At 33.0% G+C, this 17,052-nt stretch overlaps 2 protein-coding genes across 4 annotated transcripts; one reads left to right on the plus strand and one right to left on the minus strand.

Annotated features, from left to right (window-relative positions):
• Positions 1–94: 94 nt before the first annotated feature.
• LOC101898367 (testicular haploid expressed gene protein-like) lies at positions 95–4,655 on the minus strand. 3 transcript variants are annotated; one of them, XM_020037013.2, is made up of 4 exons: positions 3,885–4,652; positions 3,616–3,753; positions 1,050–1,381; positions 95–900 (listed from the first exon to the last, which is right to left on the minus strand). In XM_020037013.2, exons 1-4 carry the CDS (start codon positions 4,313–4,315, stop codon positions 644–646), a joined length of 1,158 nt encoding a protein of 385 aa, XP_019892572.2. In that variant the 5' UTR covers positions 4,316–4,652; the 3' UTR covers positions 95–643. The 3 variants fall into 3 exon arrangements, with proteins under 3 accessions (XP_019892572.2, XP_019892573.1, XP_005184355.3); XM_020037014.2 differs by having other exon boundaries at positions 3,616–3,749; positions 3,885–4,649; XM_005184298.4 differs by lacking the exon at positions 3,616–3,753 and having other exon boundaries at positions 3,885–4,655.
• Positions 4,656–6,266: 1,611 nt separating this feature from the next.
• Positions 6,267–9,002, plus strand: LOC101898543 (testicular haploid expressed gene protein-like). Its single transcript, XM_005184299.4, has 5 exons — positions 6,267–6,660; positions 6,720–6,854; positions 6,934–7,033; positions 8,297–8,522; positions 8,592–9,002. The coding sequence occupies exons 1-5, from the start codon at positions 6,368–6,370 to the stop codon at positions 8,849–8,851; spliced, it is 1,014 nt and encodes a 337-aa protein (XP_005184356.1). The 5' UTR covers positions 6,267–6,367; the 3' UTR covers positions 8,852–9,002.
• Positions 9,003–17,052: the final 8,050 nt, after the last annotated feature.

Here is a 17,052-nt window from a genome sequence, read left to right on the forward strand (position 1 = left end):
AAAAAAAGAAGATAGAGGCAAAGTTTTCATATAATGGCAGACGAAAGGTGTTCATGTTATTGTCACAATATACGCCTCAACAGTTACCAAAACAGTGTCTCAATTTGCATGCAAAACTTACTCTACAATATTTTTAAGATCTTAGAAGGTATAAACTGTTTAAAGAAACAATGTTATGATACAACAAAAATATACACAAATTATTGAAGGTAACAAAAAAGAAAAATGGTTTTATTGTAAGAGTGGTCAGTAAATGGAATATAAAAATTATCGTTATATATATCGTTGAATTGATTTAAATATTTGCAACGCTGAGAAAATTTGAATGTAACCACTTTTTAACTACGTTCATATTCATGTTACGATCGAGGCCTTCGTAATGAAACATTTTCCAAAGACTCATTTTTGCCTTAATTATTGTAAAAAGTAATTGCAGATTTTGGACAATAAATGAAATTTTTAAAAGTCAGTTTCTGTAGGACGGACAAAGAAAAAAAAAAAAAAAAAAACACCATTGCAAATGTGTTTTTTAAACTTTTGATTTAACTCAAAAAAAAGAAGTGTGAGAAACACATTTGAATGGTGTTTTCTTTCGCGGTCACATTCGGTACGCCATACAGAAACATGCTCAGAACAGAAACAACTAAGTTCTTTTCCTTGGTTCGGCCAATTCTTTAAGACGTGGTGTTGCTTTGGCTTGCAATGCTTTGCGAGATACCCGATACGCATCAGAGCGATTATTTTCATCTATGTAATCTTTGGGATTTGCCAATTCTTGGACACGTTTTGATGCCACTGCCTTTAAGGCTTTTAAATTTGTTTTAAATGGATTTTCGGGATGTACTTCAATTTTGACTCTAGTTTTCGCTGGTTCTGCGAGGGCTTTAATACGTCTTGAAGCTTAAAGAAAAAAACGATAGCAATTAATTTATTACTTATCATCTAAGAGGAAAATTTAAATTATTTTGCAATAATTTGAAAAATTAAACACAGCATGTCAAACTCATATGCACTTTCTGATATGATTGAGGTAATAACACTAGATTTACCTTTATAATTTAAAGCATTCTGGGGAATACGATGAGGATCTTCCCTTGCAGTGAGTTCATCGTATTTTTTGGGTTGAGATATTTTCAATAATCTTTCAGTAGGTTTAAAGTTTTTCAAACCTTTCGTAAACATCCACTCATTAGGGATGATTTCTTTGCGTATCCTTGGTTTGCTTAATTTGCGAATACGTCTCATTTTCGGACCTTCACTTCGGAGACGATTCCTTGACCGATCTTCTTCGACCTCAATTATTTTCTTTGGTGTTGAAAGTGCTTTCATTCGCTGCACAAGTTTTGATTTATTTTCCGTATTCCACGATTTTGTTGGAGTTCTATGGGGAAATAGAATGTACTTAAAAAGCGAAATTTTTGTATTGTATTCAAGTGCAACAATCATCGGTGTAAAGTATTTGACGTGACGTCTTCGAGAATTTTATAATTTTCTGTTCCCAGTGGGTAGAGAAATTTATACAAAAACAGGTAAGCAAAGGCTATAGAAGTGCGGGGCCGGCCATGTGATACCATACAACTGTTAGAAGCCCCCTTATGTCCAAATCTATTTTGGAAGATTTCGCTTTTGAAATTATGTCACGGAGCACTGCCCACATATTACCCTTAACATTTTGACAAGGGACATTTGCCCAATATGTACATACTCCGTTGTGCTGTTAGTTGATGTAGTCCATTTTACAGCTAAATATAATCCAATGCTCATACAAAATGCTTGAATTCTTCCCTGTCCTTAACTCTCTTCTCAGGCGTGTCGATTAGCTTCAATTGTGTGATCAGGATTTATTTTCTGTTTTTGGTTCATTTAAACCCCTAAATATTTTCTTATCATCTTCAAAAGCAAGAGGCCCCTCAGTATCTTCAAATTTAGTCTCATCTATATAATTTGCTTGTCCACGATATTTGGCTATATTCGTCAAAGAAATCAGCATAAAAAAGCCAGAAGTTCGCCTTTTGTGACCTTTATGGCGGCTGCAAAATCAGGAACATTTTTAGTTGTTGGTACATTTAAACCCCCAAATATATTGTGGACATCTTTGAAAACAATAGACCTAGCCCTTCTGAGCCTAACCCTACCCTTGTGAAAATTTTCGTTGGATCGGAAGATAATTGTAATCTGTATATAACCTCAATCTGTAAAAAAATATTACAAAATGTACGATATTACAACATTATAAGTCAAATGGAAACCAGTAAAGAAAGTCCTAAAGTCGGGCGGGCCGACTTTATGATACCCTACACACTTTGCTAATTTAGTAGAGCTCCACATAACAATTAAAAGTTTTTATGGGAGAATTCAATCATTCACGCTATGATTATAATTATAATTTAAAGTTAAAAGGACTAAATATGCCGAAGCATTTGTATCTTTTAAATTCGGACTTGTATTGTCCTTATGGTGCAAAATTAATTTGAAATCAGATAAAGATATATATATCCAAATCTGAACCGATCTTGATAAAATTTGGCAAATATATTTCTGAACTGTATTTGATATATTTCCCTGAATATCGTTGTTACGGATGCATAATACGGCTGTGGGTAACAAATACAACAAATCGGGTGAACAATATAAATGGGAGCTATAGCTATATCTGAACCGATCTTCACCAAATTTGACATAGACTCAATTCGGTCATAAGTGCCAAATTCCATCCCATTTGGACAAATATTAGACGTTTGGTGCACAATAAAAGGTAAATCGGACGAAGTTATATATGGGAGCTATATCCAAATCTGAACCGATCTCGATAAAATTTAGCAAAGGTATTTCTGAACTGCATTTAATATATTTCCCCAAATATTGTTCTTACAGACTGCATATTGCGGCTGCGGAGGACAAAAATAACAAATCGGATGAACAATATATATGGGAGCTATAGCTATATCTGAACCGATTTCAATCAAATTTGGTATACTTATTTTCAGGCCTAATTTGGTTGTATGTGCAAAATTCCATATTATCCGGGTTGATATTACACGTTTGCTGCACAATAAAAAACAAATCGGACGAAGATATATATGGGAGCTATATCTAAATTTTTACCGATTATCTCCAATTTCAATGGGGTTCGTCCTTGGGCCAAACAAATGGATAATAAATGCGACCTGCATTTTGTTCACAACAATACATGGACAGACGACGGACGGACAGACGGACTGACATGCATAAATCAACTCAGAAAGTGATTCTATGGAGATCCTCAAAAGTAACTATGGGCCTATCTCGCTTCCTTCTCCATGTTACAAACAAATGCACAAAGACAAAATACCCTTACCACTATGTGGTGTAGGGTATAAATATCGCATGCGATAAAAAATATGTAAGAATAAAAATATGTCACAAAATACTGCAAAATCTATATTAATTTTATAATTTTATGCCAAGAGGGCATTCTGAATTGACAAAATTTGTCAAAATCGGTCTAACCATTCTTGAGATATAAGCATTCTAGATCACATCCTCTTCCTTTCTATATATTTCGCTATATATATCCGATATATTTACTAACGGCAGACCAGAGTGTAATTGGACAACTTCAAAAAACGGGCTTACTTGGTTTCTTCTGGTACTATGTTTTGCAGGCGGCTATAGACGGATAGATAGCTCTTTCTCATTAAACGATTAACTCCACTTTTTCGAATATCATTGAAGACACTGAATGAGGGATGGCTTTTAAGTTGGCTGAGCTGTCTAGAAATGAAAATGCTGTTATAAGATTACCTTTCAAATGGTGGTGTAAACAATTATTGTTTTGAGCTTTAGCATGTGCAACATCTAAAAGAATGCAATAAACATTTTCGATCCTAACTCCAAATATGTACCTTAACTGAGGATACGCCAACTGTTCAGTGCGGGTTCTTTCGGTTTTATCACATTTATTTATGATTTCAACTTTACATGTCACTGGACGTGGACATTTCTTTTTCTGTCGATATTTCGATTTTGTATGTTTTGGCTGGGCTAATTTCCAAATTTCTTTACGTTTTGTTATTACGCGGCTATAACGGTCACATAGACGGTAATAATTTTGAATTATTTCACTCCACATATAATTATATTGCGGTGGTATTGAATTACTTTCTAATGGGCAATTTTGTTCAAAATAACGCATTTTATACACAGGAATTTGTATGAGATTTATTAGGATATAGGAATATAATGTAAACAGAGAAGTAATTTTGACATCTAAAGTGACACAATTATTTCGTTTGGTACATGGTACAATGAATTCAAGGTAGGGCAGAACTACCATATGATTTAAATTTTTTTATTTTTCTGGCTTAATATGTCAACTTCATTTGCTTATGTGTGTGTCTTCTTTTCAATAATAAAAAATTGTTCAGAAAATATTCAAATTCGGGTGTTTTCAAAATGCTTATTGCAACGAATGCATCGACAAAATCTACAGTTTTTGTCGCGAAATAAACCATAAGAGATATATAGAACATGATATTGAAAAGAAATTTTGAGCATTCATTCAGTTTTCGCGGTTTTAAATTATTTATTCAAAATCAATGCAACAAGTTGTTTGCTTTTTTATTGTTTTGATAGTAATTCTGACATTACAAGCCAAACAGGTAGACCTCTATACTTGCAATTTTTTAAAAGTTGACCTACATTCTCTTCATTGTACCATGGTTTGGTATATCTTTAATACTTTGAACTAATAACATGTTTACATACACATTTTTATCAGGAGAAAACAAAGAAAATATGAATGGAATAATGGAAATATTCCTCAAAATTTAACCCAAAATCGAAGGATAAACAAAAATTGTAAAATTTATTACCCATTAATGTATGTTTAGATTTACGAAATCCATTCGATTAATTCCATAGCGTATAAGTCATATAATATCGACTGGATTTAAGAATACGATTTACGCATTGTGGAAAAATACATATACAGGGTGAGATAAAAAAACTGCTACACAACAAAACGCCATAATTTTTATAATTTTTTTTTTTAATTTTATGGAATGAAAGCAAGAAATGTCAGAAATAGCGTCAAATTTTAGAATAAGTTTAGATTAACTCGAATTGGACACCTTTGGCATGAATTATGGCTTTTAAATGTCCAATGAAAGCGTCACACGCTGCCCGAATGTTGCTCTGCGGTATTTTGGCCCATTCCCGGAGAAGCGCTTTTAGTGCCAACATTGCTTTCCACAATAGTCCAACGGATTGGTATCCGGAAAATTTGGTGGTCAATTTTTGCATATTTTAAAGTATATTTGACACTATAAGACATATTTTTTAAAAATTATTAATTTGACTACATCTTATTGTCAAAATACATACTTACAAATCCATTGTATATTCACAAATCAGAGATGGGAAATCTTTTATAGCAGTGAAAATTGACAAGATTAATTACAGAAAAAGCAGAGATGGAAATGCTTATTTTTAGACCCCACAAAGTATATATATTCTTGATTAGAATAAAATTTTATGATGATTTATCGATCCGTCCGTATGTCCGCCTATCCGTCTGTGGAAATCACTCTAGCTTCCGAACGAAATTAAGTAGGTTGATAAAATTTTACTCAAATGTGTATTATGTCTGCAGGACTTTTGGCATTGAAAATGGGTAATGCGGGTCCACTCAGTATTTTGGTGATTTAAGCGACATTATTTACCGGAAATATTTCAAATTTAGTATTTGAAGTTCGTAATGGATAGTATATCCTAAGAAAGAAAATTGTCAGTGCCGGTCCACGTCTTCGCATGACCCCCATATAACGGTAGCTACCGATATTCGGTATTTTGATGATTTTAGCGTTATTTTTCACCGGAATTGTTTCAAATTTGGTATTTGAAGTTCATAAGGGATACTACAGCCTATGACAGAAATTTGTTTGTGCAGGTCCACGTTTTTGTATAGCCCCAATATAACCGTACCCCCGCGATATTTGGTATTTTGATTATTTTAGCGACATTATTCACCGAATTTCCTCTTCAAGTTTCGTATTTGAATATTGTAATGGCTTATGACAAAAGTTGCCTATGCAGGTCCACGTCGTCGTATAGACCATAATATAATGGCTATATTTGGTATTTTTAATATTTTAACAGAATCGAACAGAACCGATCTTACAGCTTTTTTACTTGTTAATTTTATTATGGTTGCAACTGAATTTGAATATTTTCTAAAAAAAAAAATAGACATGCCACTGATTGTCACGCACACCTTATTAAATATACCTTGCTTTTAATTACAAATAAGTCATAAAAATTATTCAAAATTGTCGTGTAAAAAATTTATTGTGTACAAAAAATTAAAACAAGATTTTTTTTAAAAAAAATGTGGCTTAAGGAAAGCAGCCCCCAATGTTGTGAAGTTCATGAAAAGTTGCCCAATGGCATCAAATGTTTTCTTCCCGATCTCTGTACAGAATTGGAATATCTGCAATGTTTGCACGGGAAAAGCTTTATTAAAAGCCCACGCATAATGTCCTTGGCCAAGCCAAAAAATTTCAAAAGAACACCACGTTATGTTCCCATTTGTGCATGTAAACTGAAAAAGCCAGTAGAACTGGTACATTTGGATCAACGGGAAAATACAAGAACTGAACAGTTGTCCTATCCCAAAGCAAGGTTCTTCGTTTGTACAAATTTTGTAGTTAGTCAATAATCCTATTTGGGTATTGTTGCAGAAAATTATTGGTGTTCAAAGAAGAAATTAAGAAACGATTTCCCCCGGACCGCATAATGAATTTAAATCGTTTGATACGAAAAAGTTTGCTGTCACTATATAGTCGTCTGGCGAATGTTCAACCACCAGAAGAGAAGTATATTCTGATATTATTTATGTATATTTTTTTGCAAAAATATTGTGAAACATTTTTGTTTTTTTTTTTTCAAATTTAGACAACCCATAAGTAAGTGGGACCGAGCCGAATGGGCAAGACACTTGAAACGGTTAAGAAAACTTGCCAGGCCCAAAATTCCTAAGCCTCCACCAAGAATTGTAAGTAGTCATTTAATTTGTTGTGAGCTTCCTTATAGCAGACATAAAAATATAGAACGATTTTTTATGAGCTATAGCAAAATTTTTCAACAAAAAAAAAAAAAAAGAAAAAAAAAAATACACAAAATTCTGAAAAATCAATTTTTATACCCTCCACCATTGTATGGAGGGTATATTAAGTTTGTCATTCCGTTTGTAACACCTCGAAATATACATTTTAGACCCCACAAAGTATATATATTCTTGATCAGCATAAAATTCTATGTCGATTTAACGATGTCTGTCTGTGGAAATTACTCTAGCTTGCGAACGAAATGGAGTAGGTTCATAAAATTTTACTCAAATGTGTATTATGTCTGCAGGACTTTTGAAAATGGGTCATGTAGGTCCACGTTTTGTTATAGCCCCCATATAATGGTAACTCCCGATATTCGGTATTTTGATGATTTAAGCGACATTATTCACCGGAAATGTTTCAAATTTGCTATTTGAAGTTCGTGAAGGGTACTACAGCCTAAGTCTAAAAATTGTTTGTGCAGGTCCACGTCTTCGTATAGCCCCTATATAACGGTACCTCCCGATATTCGGTACTTTGATGATTTTAGCGACATTATTCACCGGAATTATTTCAAATTTGGTATTTAAAATTCGTAATGGGTATTACAGACTATGACAGAGGATTGTCTGTGCAGGTCCACGTCTTCATATAGCCTGCATATAATGGTACCTCTCTATATTCGGTACTTTGATGATTTTAGCGACATTATTCACCGGAATTGTTTCAAATTTGGTATTTGAAGTTCTTAATGGATACTACAGCCTATGACAGAAAATTGTTTGTGCAGGTCCACGTCTTCATATAACGCCGATATTGGGGATTTTGATGATTTTAGCGACATTATTCGCCGATTTTTTCAAGTTTCATATTTGAATGTTATAATGGCTTTAGAAAAAATTTGCTTGTGGAGGTCCACGTATTCCTACAGGTCCCAACATATCGGCTTTATTCGGTATTTTTAAGATTTTAACAGTATTTTTAGCGGATGTTATTTATTTATTTATTATTTATTTATTTTTTTTGCTTTTTTTACTTACTTTTACTTACTGCTTTTTTACTTGTTTTACATAGGTTGCTTGTCAGATGGGCAATCATATAGGTTTCCCATTCCTATTTACATAGTAATGAGTTTTGGCAGTCGCAACTACTTACAAGAGATTTTATGCTAGTTAATTTTTTTTTAATGAAATCCATTACCATTGCAGCCGAATAAGCGAATGCCACTAAAAAGAATGAGAAGATATAAATTCCTATCGAAGCCGATTAAACGTCAGGTTGATGACAAACCCGATTGGACATTGACATATGAAATGAAAAAATTTAAACCTTCAGATCGTCTCAAGGATTTAGCAAAGCCCATGATACGTGATACGTCAATGTTGTATCAGGATTTGCCAATAAAAATACCTCAAACCGCATTAAAATACAAAGGTTGGTTCACATTTCTTATGTCAGGTTTTACCTGATACTGAACAAAAATAATACCACTATTTGTTATAGCTTCAAAACGAACAAAAGATCTATCCCAGCCCAATGCTATTAGGACTACACAGCTGACTTCGCCAGAATTACGCGAAAATCCCTTTGCCATATCACCCAATGCCCTAAAGGCGAAAGCATCAAAGCGTACCATAGAATTGGCTGAACCCAAGGAATATGAAAACAAACACATTCGTGATAATCCTTTTGCCATATCTCCAGCAGCGCTTAAGGCTAAGCCTAAGCCACGCACCATCGAATTAGCCAAGCCGAAAAAGTAATATGTAAATTGTGTTAGTGCTACTGTTTTTCGGAATATATCGTTTGAATTAAAGTTGAAAATTCCATAGTATTAATTAAAAAAAAAACTAAATTTGTTGTAGTTCAATATTTTATTTACTATAATTTATTATTGTGCGAATCTATATTTTTTTTTTTGAAAATAATAAAAAGTTTACAAATCTTAATATAATATATATATTTATAAATATACTTAGAATAGCTGCCAAGCCCGAAAACATATTTACGTATTTTATTAATTGTACGTTGACAACACACAATCATAAAAATATGTTTTCGTCGGCTCATTCGTTTAAAACACGGCCCGAATGCTGCTCTGCCGTATTTTGGCCCATTCCCGGCGAAGCGCTTGCTTGAGGTGATCGACACTTTGGTATTATTAAGTGCCATCCTTGCTTTCCACAATACTCCAGACACAATAGTCCAACGGATTGGTGTCGGGAGATTTCGGTGGCCATTGTTCGCTGGAAATAAAACGAGGAACCTCATTTTGTAACCATTCTTGGGTGGCGCGTGCTGAGTGCGATGGTGCTTTTCAATATTTGCCGAATGGAATATTGCGATATGTTCAGCTCACGAGCCGTTTTGCGGATAATGCGGTGCGGGTTTCGATCAAGTCGCTTCTTTCCGGGCTACGCTACCAGTATTACGATAAAGAGCGATGGTACCATACATAAAAGATTTATTCAAATTTAAATGCTGGAGTGCTCTAACGAAAGCCACTTGTGGTTTTCCAGCCAAATATAAAGAAATCACACTATCACGCTTGAATTCCATCACGAATAACTTTTTTCTCGGAAAATTCTCACCAAATTGCTTTTGTACGCCAATAAACGATATGAGCTGTCACTGAAATAATTTTAACAGCTGTCGGACGAGTGGCTTAGAAATGACAGCAGTCTGAAGTTGGTTGTAGTTTTTCCATCTCACCCTATAGTGTGCTAATTTTAAGCTTTATGTTAGCTAAAATGGCTAGCTTATCAAAATCGAGCTAAATACTCGTGGCTGCCAATATTTAATAGCAGTTGCACTTTAAGGCCAAGCCTTATTTCATTAGGTGCTGCATTTAAACACTGATCAAAAATAAATACATTTTAAGTCTTTTTATACCCTACACCACAAGGTGGTCAGGGTATTATGTCTTTGTGCATTTGTTTGTAACAGGCAAAAGGAAACGAGATAGACCCATAGTTCCTTTTGATGATCTGCATAGAATCACTTTCAGTTGATTTATGCATGTCAGTCCGTCTGTCCGTCCGTCCATGTATTCTTGTGAACAAAATGCAGGTCGCAATTATTATCCGATTGAGATGAAATTTTGCAAACAACATTTGTTTGGCCCAAGGAGGAACCCTATTGAAATTGGAGATAATCGGTAAAAATTTAGATATAGCTCCCATATATATCTTCGTCCGATTTGCCTTTTATTGTGCACCAAACGTGTAATATCAGCCAGAATAGTATGGAATTTTGCACATACAACCAAATATGTATGCCAAATTTGATCGAAATCGGTTCAGATATAGCTATAGCTCCCATATATATTGTTCATCCGATTTGTTATTTTTGTCCTTCGCAGCCGTAATATGCACTCTGTAACAACAATATTTGGGGAAATATATCAAATGCAGCTCAGAAATACTTTTGCTAAATTTTATCGAGATCGGCTCAGATTTGGATATAGCTCCCATATATAAATTCGTCCGATTTACAATTTATTGTGCACCAAACGTCTAATATTTGCCCAAATGGGATGGAATTTGGCACATACGACCGAATTTAGTCTAGAAGGTAGTATGCCAAATTTGGTGAAGATCGGTTCAGATATAGTTATAGCTCCCATATATATTGTTCATCCGATTTATTGTATTTGTTAATATGCACTCCGTAACAACGATATTCAGGAAAATATATCAAATACAGCTCAGAAATATCTTTGCCAAATTTTATCGAGATCGGTTCAGATTTGGATATAGTTCCCATATATATTTTTATCCGATTTCAAATTAATTTCGCACCAAATGAGCAATACAAGTCCGAATTTAAAAGATACAAATGCTTCGGCATATTTAGTCCTTTGAATTTTAAATTATAATTATAATCATGGCGTGTATGATTGAATTCTCCCATAAAAACTTTTAATTATTAAGTGGAGCTCAACTAAATTAGCAAAGTGGTGTAGGGTATCATAAAATCGGCCCCGCCCGACTTTAGGACTTTCTTTACTGGTTTTCTTATTGTTCTAATGCAACATGTAAGGATGTTTGTGCGGAAACTTTTGCGACTTTGGCGTTTACCGCAATAAATAAACTCTGTCGTGGGGAGATCTATTTTTATACCCTCCACCAAAAAAAGTATGTAGGGCATATTAAGTTCGTCATTCCGTTTGTAACTCATCGAAATAATCATTTTAGACCCAACAAAGTATATATATTCTTGATCAGCGTAAAATTCTAAGACGATTTAGCCCCGTCCGTCTGTCCGTCTGTTGTAATCACGCTACAGTGTAAACGAATTAAGATAGGAAGCTAAAATTTTGCACAGATCTCTCTTTTGTCTGCAGGCAGGTCAAGTTCGAAGATGGGCTATATCGGTCCACGATATCGTATAGCCACCATATAACGGTACCCCCGATATTCGGTATTTTGATGATTTTAGCCACATTTTTCAATGGAATTGTCTGAAAATCCACACAAGTAGTTCCTTGTGGGTACTTTATACCTCGGCAGACAATTATCTATATAGGTCCACAATATTGTATAGCCCCCATATAACGGTACCCCCACGGTATTTGGGCAAATATTATACCTTTGGTGTACAATAAAAAGTAAATCGGACGAAGTTATATATGGGAGCTATATCCAAATCTGAACCGATCTTGATAAAATTTAGCAAAGATATTTTTGAGCTGTATTTGATAAATTTTCCCAAATATTGTTGTTACAGAGTGCGTATCACGGCTGCGGAGGATAAAAATAACAAATCGGATGAACAATATATATGGGAGCTATAGCTATATCTGAACCGATTTCGACAAAATTTGGCATACTTATTTGCAGGCCTTATTTTGTTATATGGGCTGATATTACACGTTTGGTGCACAATAAAAGGAAAATCGGAAGATATATATGGGAGCTATATCTAAATTTTTACCGACTATCTCCAATTTCAATAGGGTTCGTCCTTGGGCCAAACAAATGATTTGTGCAAAATTTCATCTAGATCGGGCAATAAATGCGAACTGTACTTTGTTTACAAAAATACATGGACAGACGGACGGACGGACAGACGGACGGACGGACGGACATGCATAAATCGACTCAGAATGTGATTCTATGCAGATTATCAATCATCATCACTATGGGTCTATCTCGTTTCCTTTTGCCTGTTACAAACAAATGCACAAAGACATAATACCATGACCACCTTGTGGTGTAGGGTATAATGATAATAAAACGTGGACCTGAACAGACAAAATTCTGTAATAGACTGTATTATGTATTACAAACTTCAAATATCATATTTGAAACAATTCTAGTGAATAATGTCGCTTAAATCACCAAAATACCGAATATCGGGAGGTACCATTATATGGGGGCTATGCCAAAACGTGGACCTACATGGCCCTTTTTCAACACCAAAAGTCCTGTGGACATAATATACATTTGAGTAAAATTTTATCAACCTACTTCATTTCGTTCGGAAGCTTGAGTTATTTCCACAGACGGATGGACATCGCTAAAATATAATTCCCAGACATTAGTTCCAACAGGCTTAAGATTTAAATCGCTTTAGAGTCGAAGCAATGATTCAATCCAGAAATTTGTTATTCAGTTCAAGACAATTTTCAAAGAAGACACATTTTGTTTTATTTTTTATGTTATTTTTTTTTTGGTTTTATTTTTCATATAATAGCAGTATTCATAAAAAATACTGAAAGAGTATGCTCCATGTTCACATCATTTTTGTTTTGTTTGTTGTTGTCTTTTTGTTTATTATACAATAGGTAAAGTACATTTGTTTGGTTTGTTTTTGTTTGTTTCATTTTTTACTATCTTTGTCAGTTATTTTACAACATTTGATTTATTTATCCTTTCTTTCTTTTTTGTTTGGGGATATATTCCATTCTTTCTGTTTTAGTGGCTTTCAAATATTTGTATTTAATGGTTTTGTTATTTTTTATACACAATTTCTCTTTGCTCATTTAACCGCCGATTTGTTTATAAAGCGAAATTCTTTTTTTTCAGTAATTTTTGTTTTTAACTTTTAGAAATTTCATAATCATAATACACTAAGGTGTACTCATATAAAAAGTAAAGTAGGAGAAAAGAAAACAAGTTAGTTTCGATTAAAACAAGGGAAAATTGAGATATTCTCGTTTGGTAAATTTTCACAAAATAAAAGTTTTAAAAAATCATTTTACACATTCATAAATAGCACATATTGAATTACAATATACAATGAATGAGAATAATTTTTGCTTTTTAATTTTGTTGTATTTTGTGTGTTGTTGTTTTTTTTTATTCAAATACAAGGGCCGAAAAGTCCGGGCCTATTCACAATTGATTCAAGTCAATTAAGAAATGCTGTATAAATGTCTAAGATTATAACATAATTTAGGACAATATTACGCATCCTGATGGCTGGGAGACTAGAATCAATTTAAAAAAAAATGAGACCCGAACTTTTTTTTTTAATTTAGTTTCCAATAGTTTTTCTTCCAGGGTTTGTTTGTCCTTTTTTGTTTTGTTTTGGGAAACCCACTTAAAATGCAATGATATTTTTGTTTTGTTTAATTTTTGATAATTTAAAAATGTTCTCTGCCTTATTTAGTAGACAAATAATGCCATATATCTTCCATTTAGTTGCTAAATTTTAATTTCCATTTTTTTTTGGGGGAATTTTGTTGTAATAATATAATAATTTTCCTATATTTTTGTGTGTGTTTAAATCGTATACGCCTGAAATGTTAGATTTTCTTTTATAATTATAATATAAATATTAATTTACAACATTCATATGAGATGTTTATAATTTTGTTGGGTTTGCCAAATATTTACCAGTGTTTCCAGTATGTGTAAGTGTGTGAGTGTAAGTTTATTTGTTACAATTTAATTTTAAGGTTTTGTTTTTTATTCCAAAATGTATATACAAAAAAGAGTTTATTTTTAATGTTTTATTAGGCCTTGATTGAATTTCCGTTTTCCTTTGGATATGAATGTGTTTTTTGTTTGGGTTTTGAAATTTCAGCATTGAGTCGGTTTTTTTTGTTTTTGTTTTTTTTTTTTTTAGTTTCAGATTTGAAAATCCTGATTTTGATGTTTACATTTTCAAAGAGTCTATTTCAAAAAATTTTAAATTATTTCTTTTATCCATGTTTTGTGGTTTGTTCTTAAATATTTCTTACTTTTGGTCCCTGAATGATAAGTTTGCTTTATTTTTTGGTTTTTTTGTTTATATGTATGTGTTATCTTTTTCTAGTTTTTCATTTGTTTCAAAAATAAATCTTACTTTTGCTGCTGTTGTATGTTGTCATTCATTTAAACTAAGTTTTATTGTTCAAAATTTTACAGTCGTTTAGTTTTGAGTAATTTTTGTTTTTCCTTTTTTTTTTGTTCTTTTAAATACACTCAAGGAGGTTGGACTACTCTACTCAGTTTTTTTCTCCAAGTGTATTTGAGTTCTCTTCCAAAGTTTAAAAGAAAAAAGAAATACTTTATCAAAAGCATTAAGTGGGTTATGTTGAAATCAAGAACATGTTAAATAAAAAGAATTTAATAAAAAAAAACAAATTCGAAAAGAAAAAATTAAAAAATATCTGGTTAAATATTTTTTGAATCGGTTCCATTCTATTTTTGGTTTATTGATGCTTTGACTATTGTATTTTGTTGCTGTTGATTATATCCGTAATATTGTTGTTTACTGCTGTAATTGTTGTTGTTGCTTTGAAGCCAATTTTTATGTGAATATGGAGCAAATATAGACAGTGTTAGTTTATTTAAGGTTTTATTCTTTTTTTTTTTTAATAAATAAAATTTTTCTTTTTAATTGTGTATTGCATAAAATGATCAATCCCATGTGAACACACATATTATTTTTTATTAACTTAGCTACGAGCCAAGTTATGCCCAATCATTGTTTCTCTTTGGCCCCATGATCTAAAAAAGTCACCTTGCCAGAAGAAAGAGTGTGTCAAAGCTTTTTTCTATGGAATCCCTACCTGATACCTGTAAACGTTCATTTTATCGGATATAGTAAAACCAGTGTTCATAAATTGTCGATAACATCGCATATTCGTCAAATAAATATTTAAGGAAAGGTCAAAAGTCGGGCAGAGCCGACTATATTATACCCTACACCATGTTACAAACATAATACCCTTATCACTAATAAGAAAAAAAAAAGACACGTGTATCGGCGTTTTGAAAGTTTTCATCGAAAAGTAACCAAAATAGAGGGGAGCAAGTTCCCCCCTCTTCCACAGTTTTGGAAAATTTCGGATTAAGATTCTTCGAAATATGTGCATTATTGGTTTATAGTGTCTTCGGGAAAATTGCAGATAAAAATACGAGAAATATTTTGGTAGAAATTGAAATTGTAAAGCGAGTCAACAAAAGGGGTCTTTTTAGGCGCTTCTTTTAAAATATGGTTAATAACTAACTTTAAATGGAATCATAGCGGATAAAAATATTCTTTAAAAAGATTTGTTAGAAAATTCAACAATAGGTCTTAGAAGACGTCAAGAGTAGTTGAGCTCCACTTAATAATTAAAAGTTTTTTTATGGGAGAATTCAATCATACACGCTATGACTATAATTTAAAATTCAAAGGACTAAATATGCCGAGGCATTTGTATCTTTTAAATTCGGACTTGTATTGCCCATTTGGTGCAAAATTAATTTGAAATCAGATAAAGATATATGGGAACTATATCCAAATCTGAACCGATCTCGATAAAATTTGGCAAAGATATTTCTGAGCTGTATTTGTTATATTTTCCTGAATATCGTTGTTACGGAGTGCATATCGGATGTAGGTAACAAATACAACAAATCGGATGAACAATATATGTGGGAGCTATAGCTATATCTGAACCGATCTGAACCAAATTTGGCATACTACCTCCTAGACTAAATTAGACGTTTTATTATTAGACGTTTGGTGCACAATAAAAGGTAAATAGGACGAAGTTATATATGGGAGCTATATCCAAATCTGAACCGATCTCGATAAAATTTAGCAAAGGTATTACTGAGCTGCATTTGATATATTTCCCCAAATATTTTTGTTACAGAGTGCATATTACGGCTGCGGAGGACAAAAATAACAAATCGGATGAACAATATATATGGGAGCTATAGCTATATCTGAACCGATTTCAATCAAATTTGGCATACTTATTTTCAGGCCTAATTTGGTTGTATGTGCAAAATTCCATACTATTCGGGCTGATATTACACGTTTGGTGCACAATTAAAAGCAAATCGGACGAAGATATATATGGGAGCTATATCTAAATTTTTACCGATTATCTCCAATTTCAATAGGGTTCGTCCTTGGGCCAAACAAATGATTTGTGCAAAATTTCATCTCAATCGGATAATAAATGCGACCTGCATTTTGTTCACAAGTATACATGGACAGACGGACGGACGGACAGACAGACGGACTGACATGCATAAATCAACTCAGAAAGTGATTCTATGCAGATCATCAAAAGGAACTATGGGTCTATTTCGTTTCCTTTTGCCTGTTACAAACAAATGCACAAAGACATAATACCCTGACCACCTTGTGGTGTAGGGTATAAAAACCGAAAATACTACCTAACTTTTTGATTAATTTTTTTCGGAGTTTTTTTTTTTCGAGTTGATGCCTGAAAGTAACATAAAATTTAATTGTAGGCGGTATCAAGAGAATAAATATTTTACACAATATATATCGGCCGGGCCGGTCTTACCACCCACCATTTGGAACGATTTTGGCAATTTTCAAAAAAAAAAACATTTAAAAATTCTATTAAAATCTTAAAAATATTGAATGTAGCCGTTATATTCGGGTCTATGAGAACTGCATAGGCAACTTTTGTTATAAACCATTACAATATTCAAATGCGAAACTTGAATAAAAAATTCGGTGAATAATGTAACTAAAATCATCTAAATTCCGATTATAGGGAGGT

Source organism: Musca domestica, unplaced genomic scaffold (assembly GCF_030504385.1).
Source record: "Musca domestica strain aabys unplaced genomic scaffold, Musca_domestica.polishedcontigs.V.1.1 4, whole genome shotgun sequence".
Taxonomy (NCBI): Eukaryota; Metazoa; Arthropoda; class Insecta; order Diptera; family Muscidae; genus Musca; species Musca domestica.

What these genes read in the sequence shown, in the direction of transcription:
- LOC101898543 (XM_005184299.4), top strand. Translation starts at nt 6,368, where the DNA reads ATGTGGCTTAAGGAAAGCAGCCCCCAATGTTGTGAAGTTCATGAAAAG. An exon ending in TTGTCCTATCCCAAAGCAAG is followed by an intron (nt 6,661 to 6,719) that starts GTTCTTCGTTTG and finishes GTATTGTTGCAG; the next exon opens with AAAATTATTGGTGTTCAAAG. An exon ending in GTTCAACCACCAGAAGAGAA is followed by an intron (nt 6,855 to 6,933) that starts GTATATTCTGAT and finishes TTTCAAATTTAG; the next exon opens with ACAACCCATAAGTAAGTGGG.
- LOC101898367 (XM_020037013.2), bottom strand. Translation starts at nt 4,315, where the DNA reads ATGGTAGTTCTGCCCTACCTTGAATTCATTGTACCATGTACCAAACGA. An exon ending in TTGGCGTATCCTCAGTTAAG is followed by an intron (nt 3,754 to 3,884) that starts GTACATATTTGG and finishes TTTCATTTCTAG; the next exon opens with ACAGCTCAGCCAACTTAAAA. An exon ending in GAATGCTTTAAATTATAAAG is followed by an intron (nt 901 to 1,049) that starts GTAAATCTAGTG and finishes TTTTTCTTTAAG; the next exon opens with CTTCAAGACGTATTAAAGCC.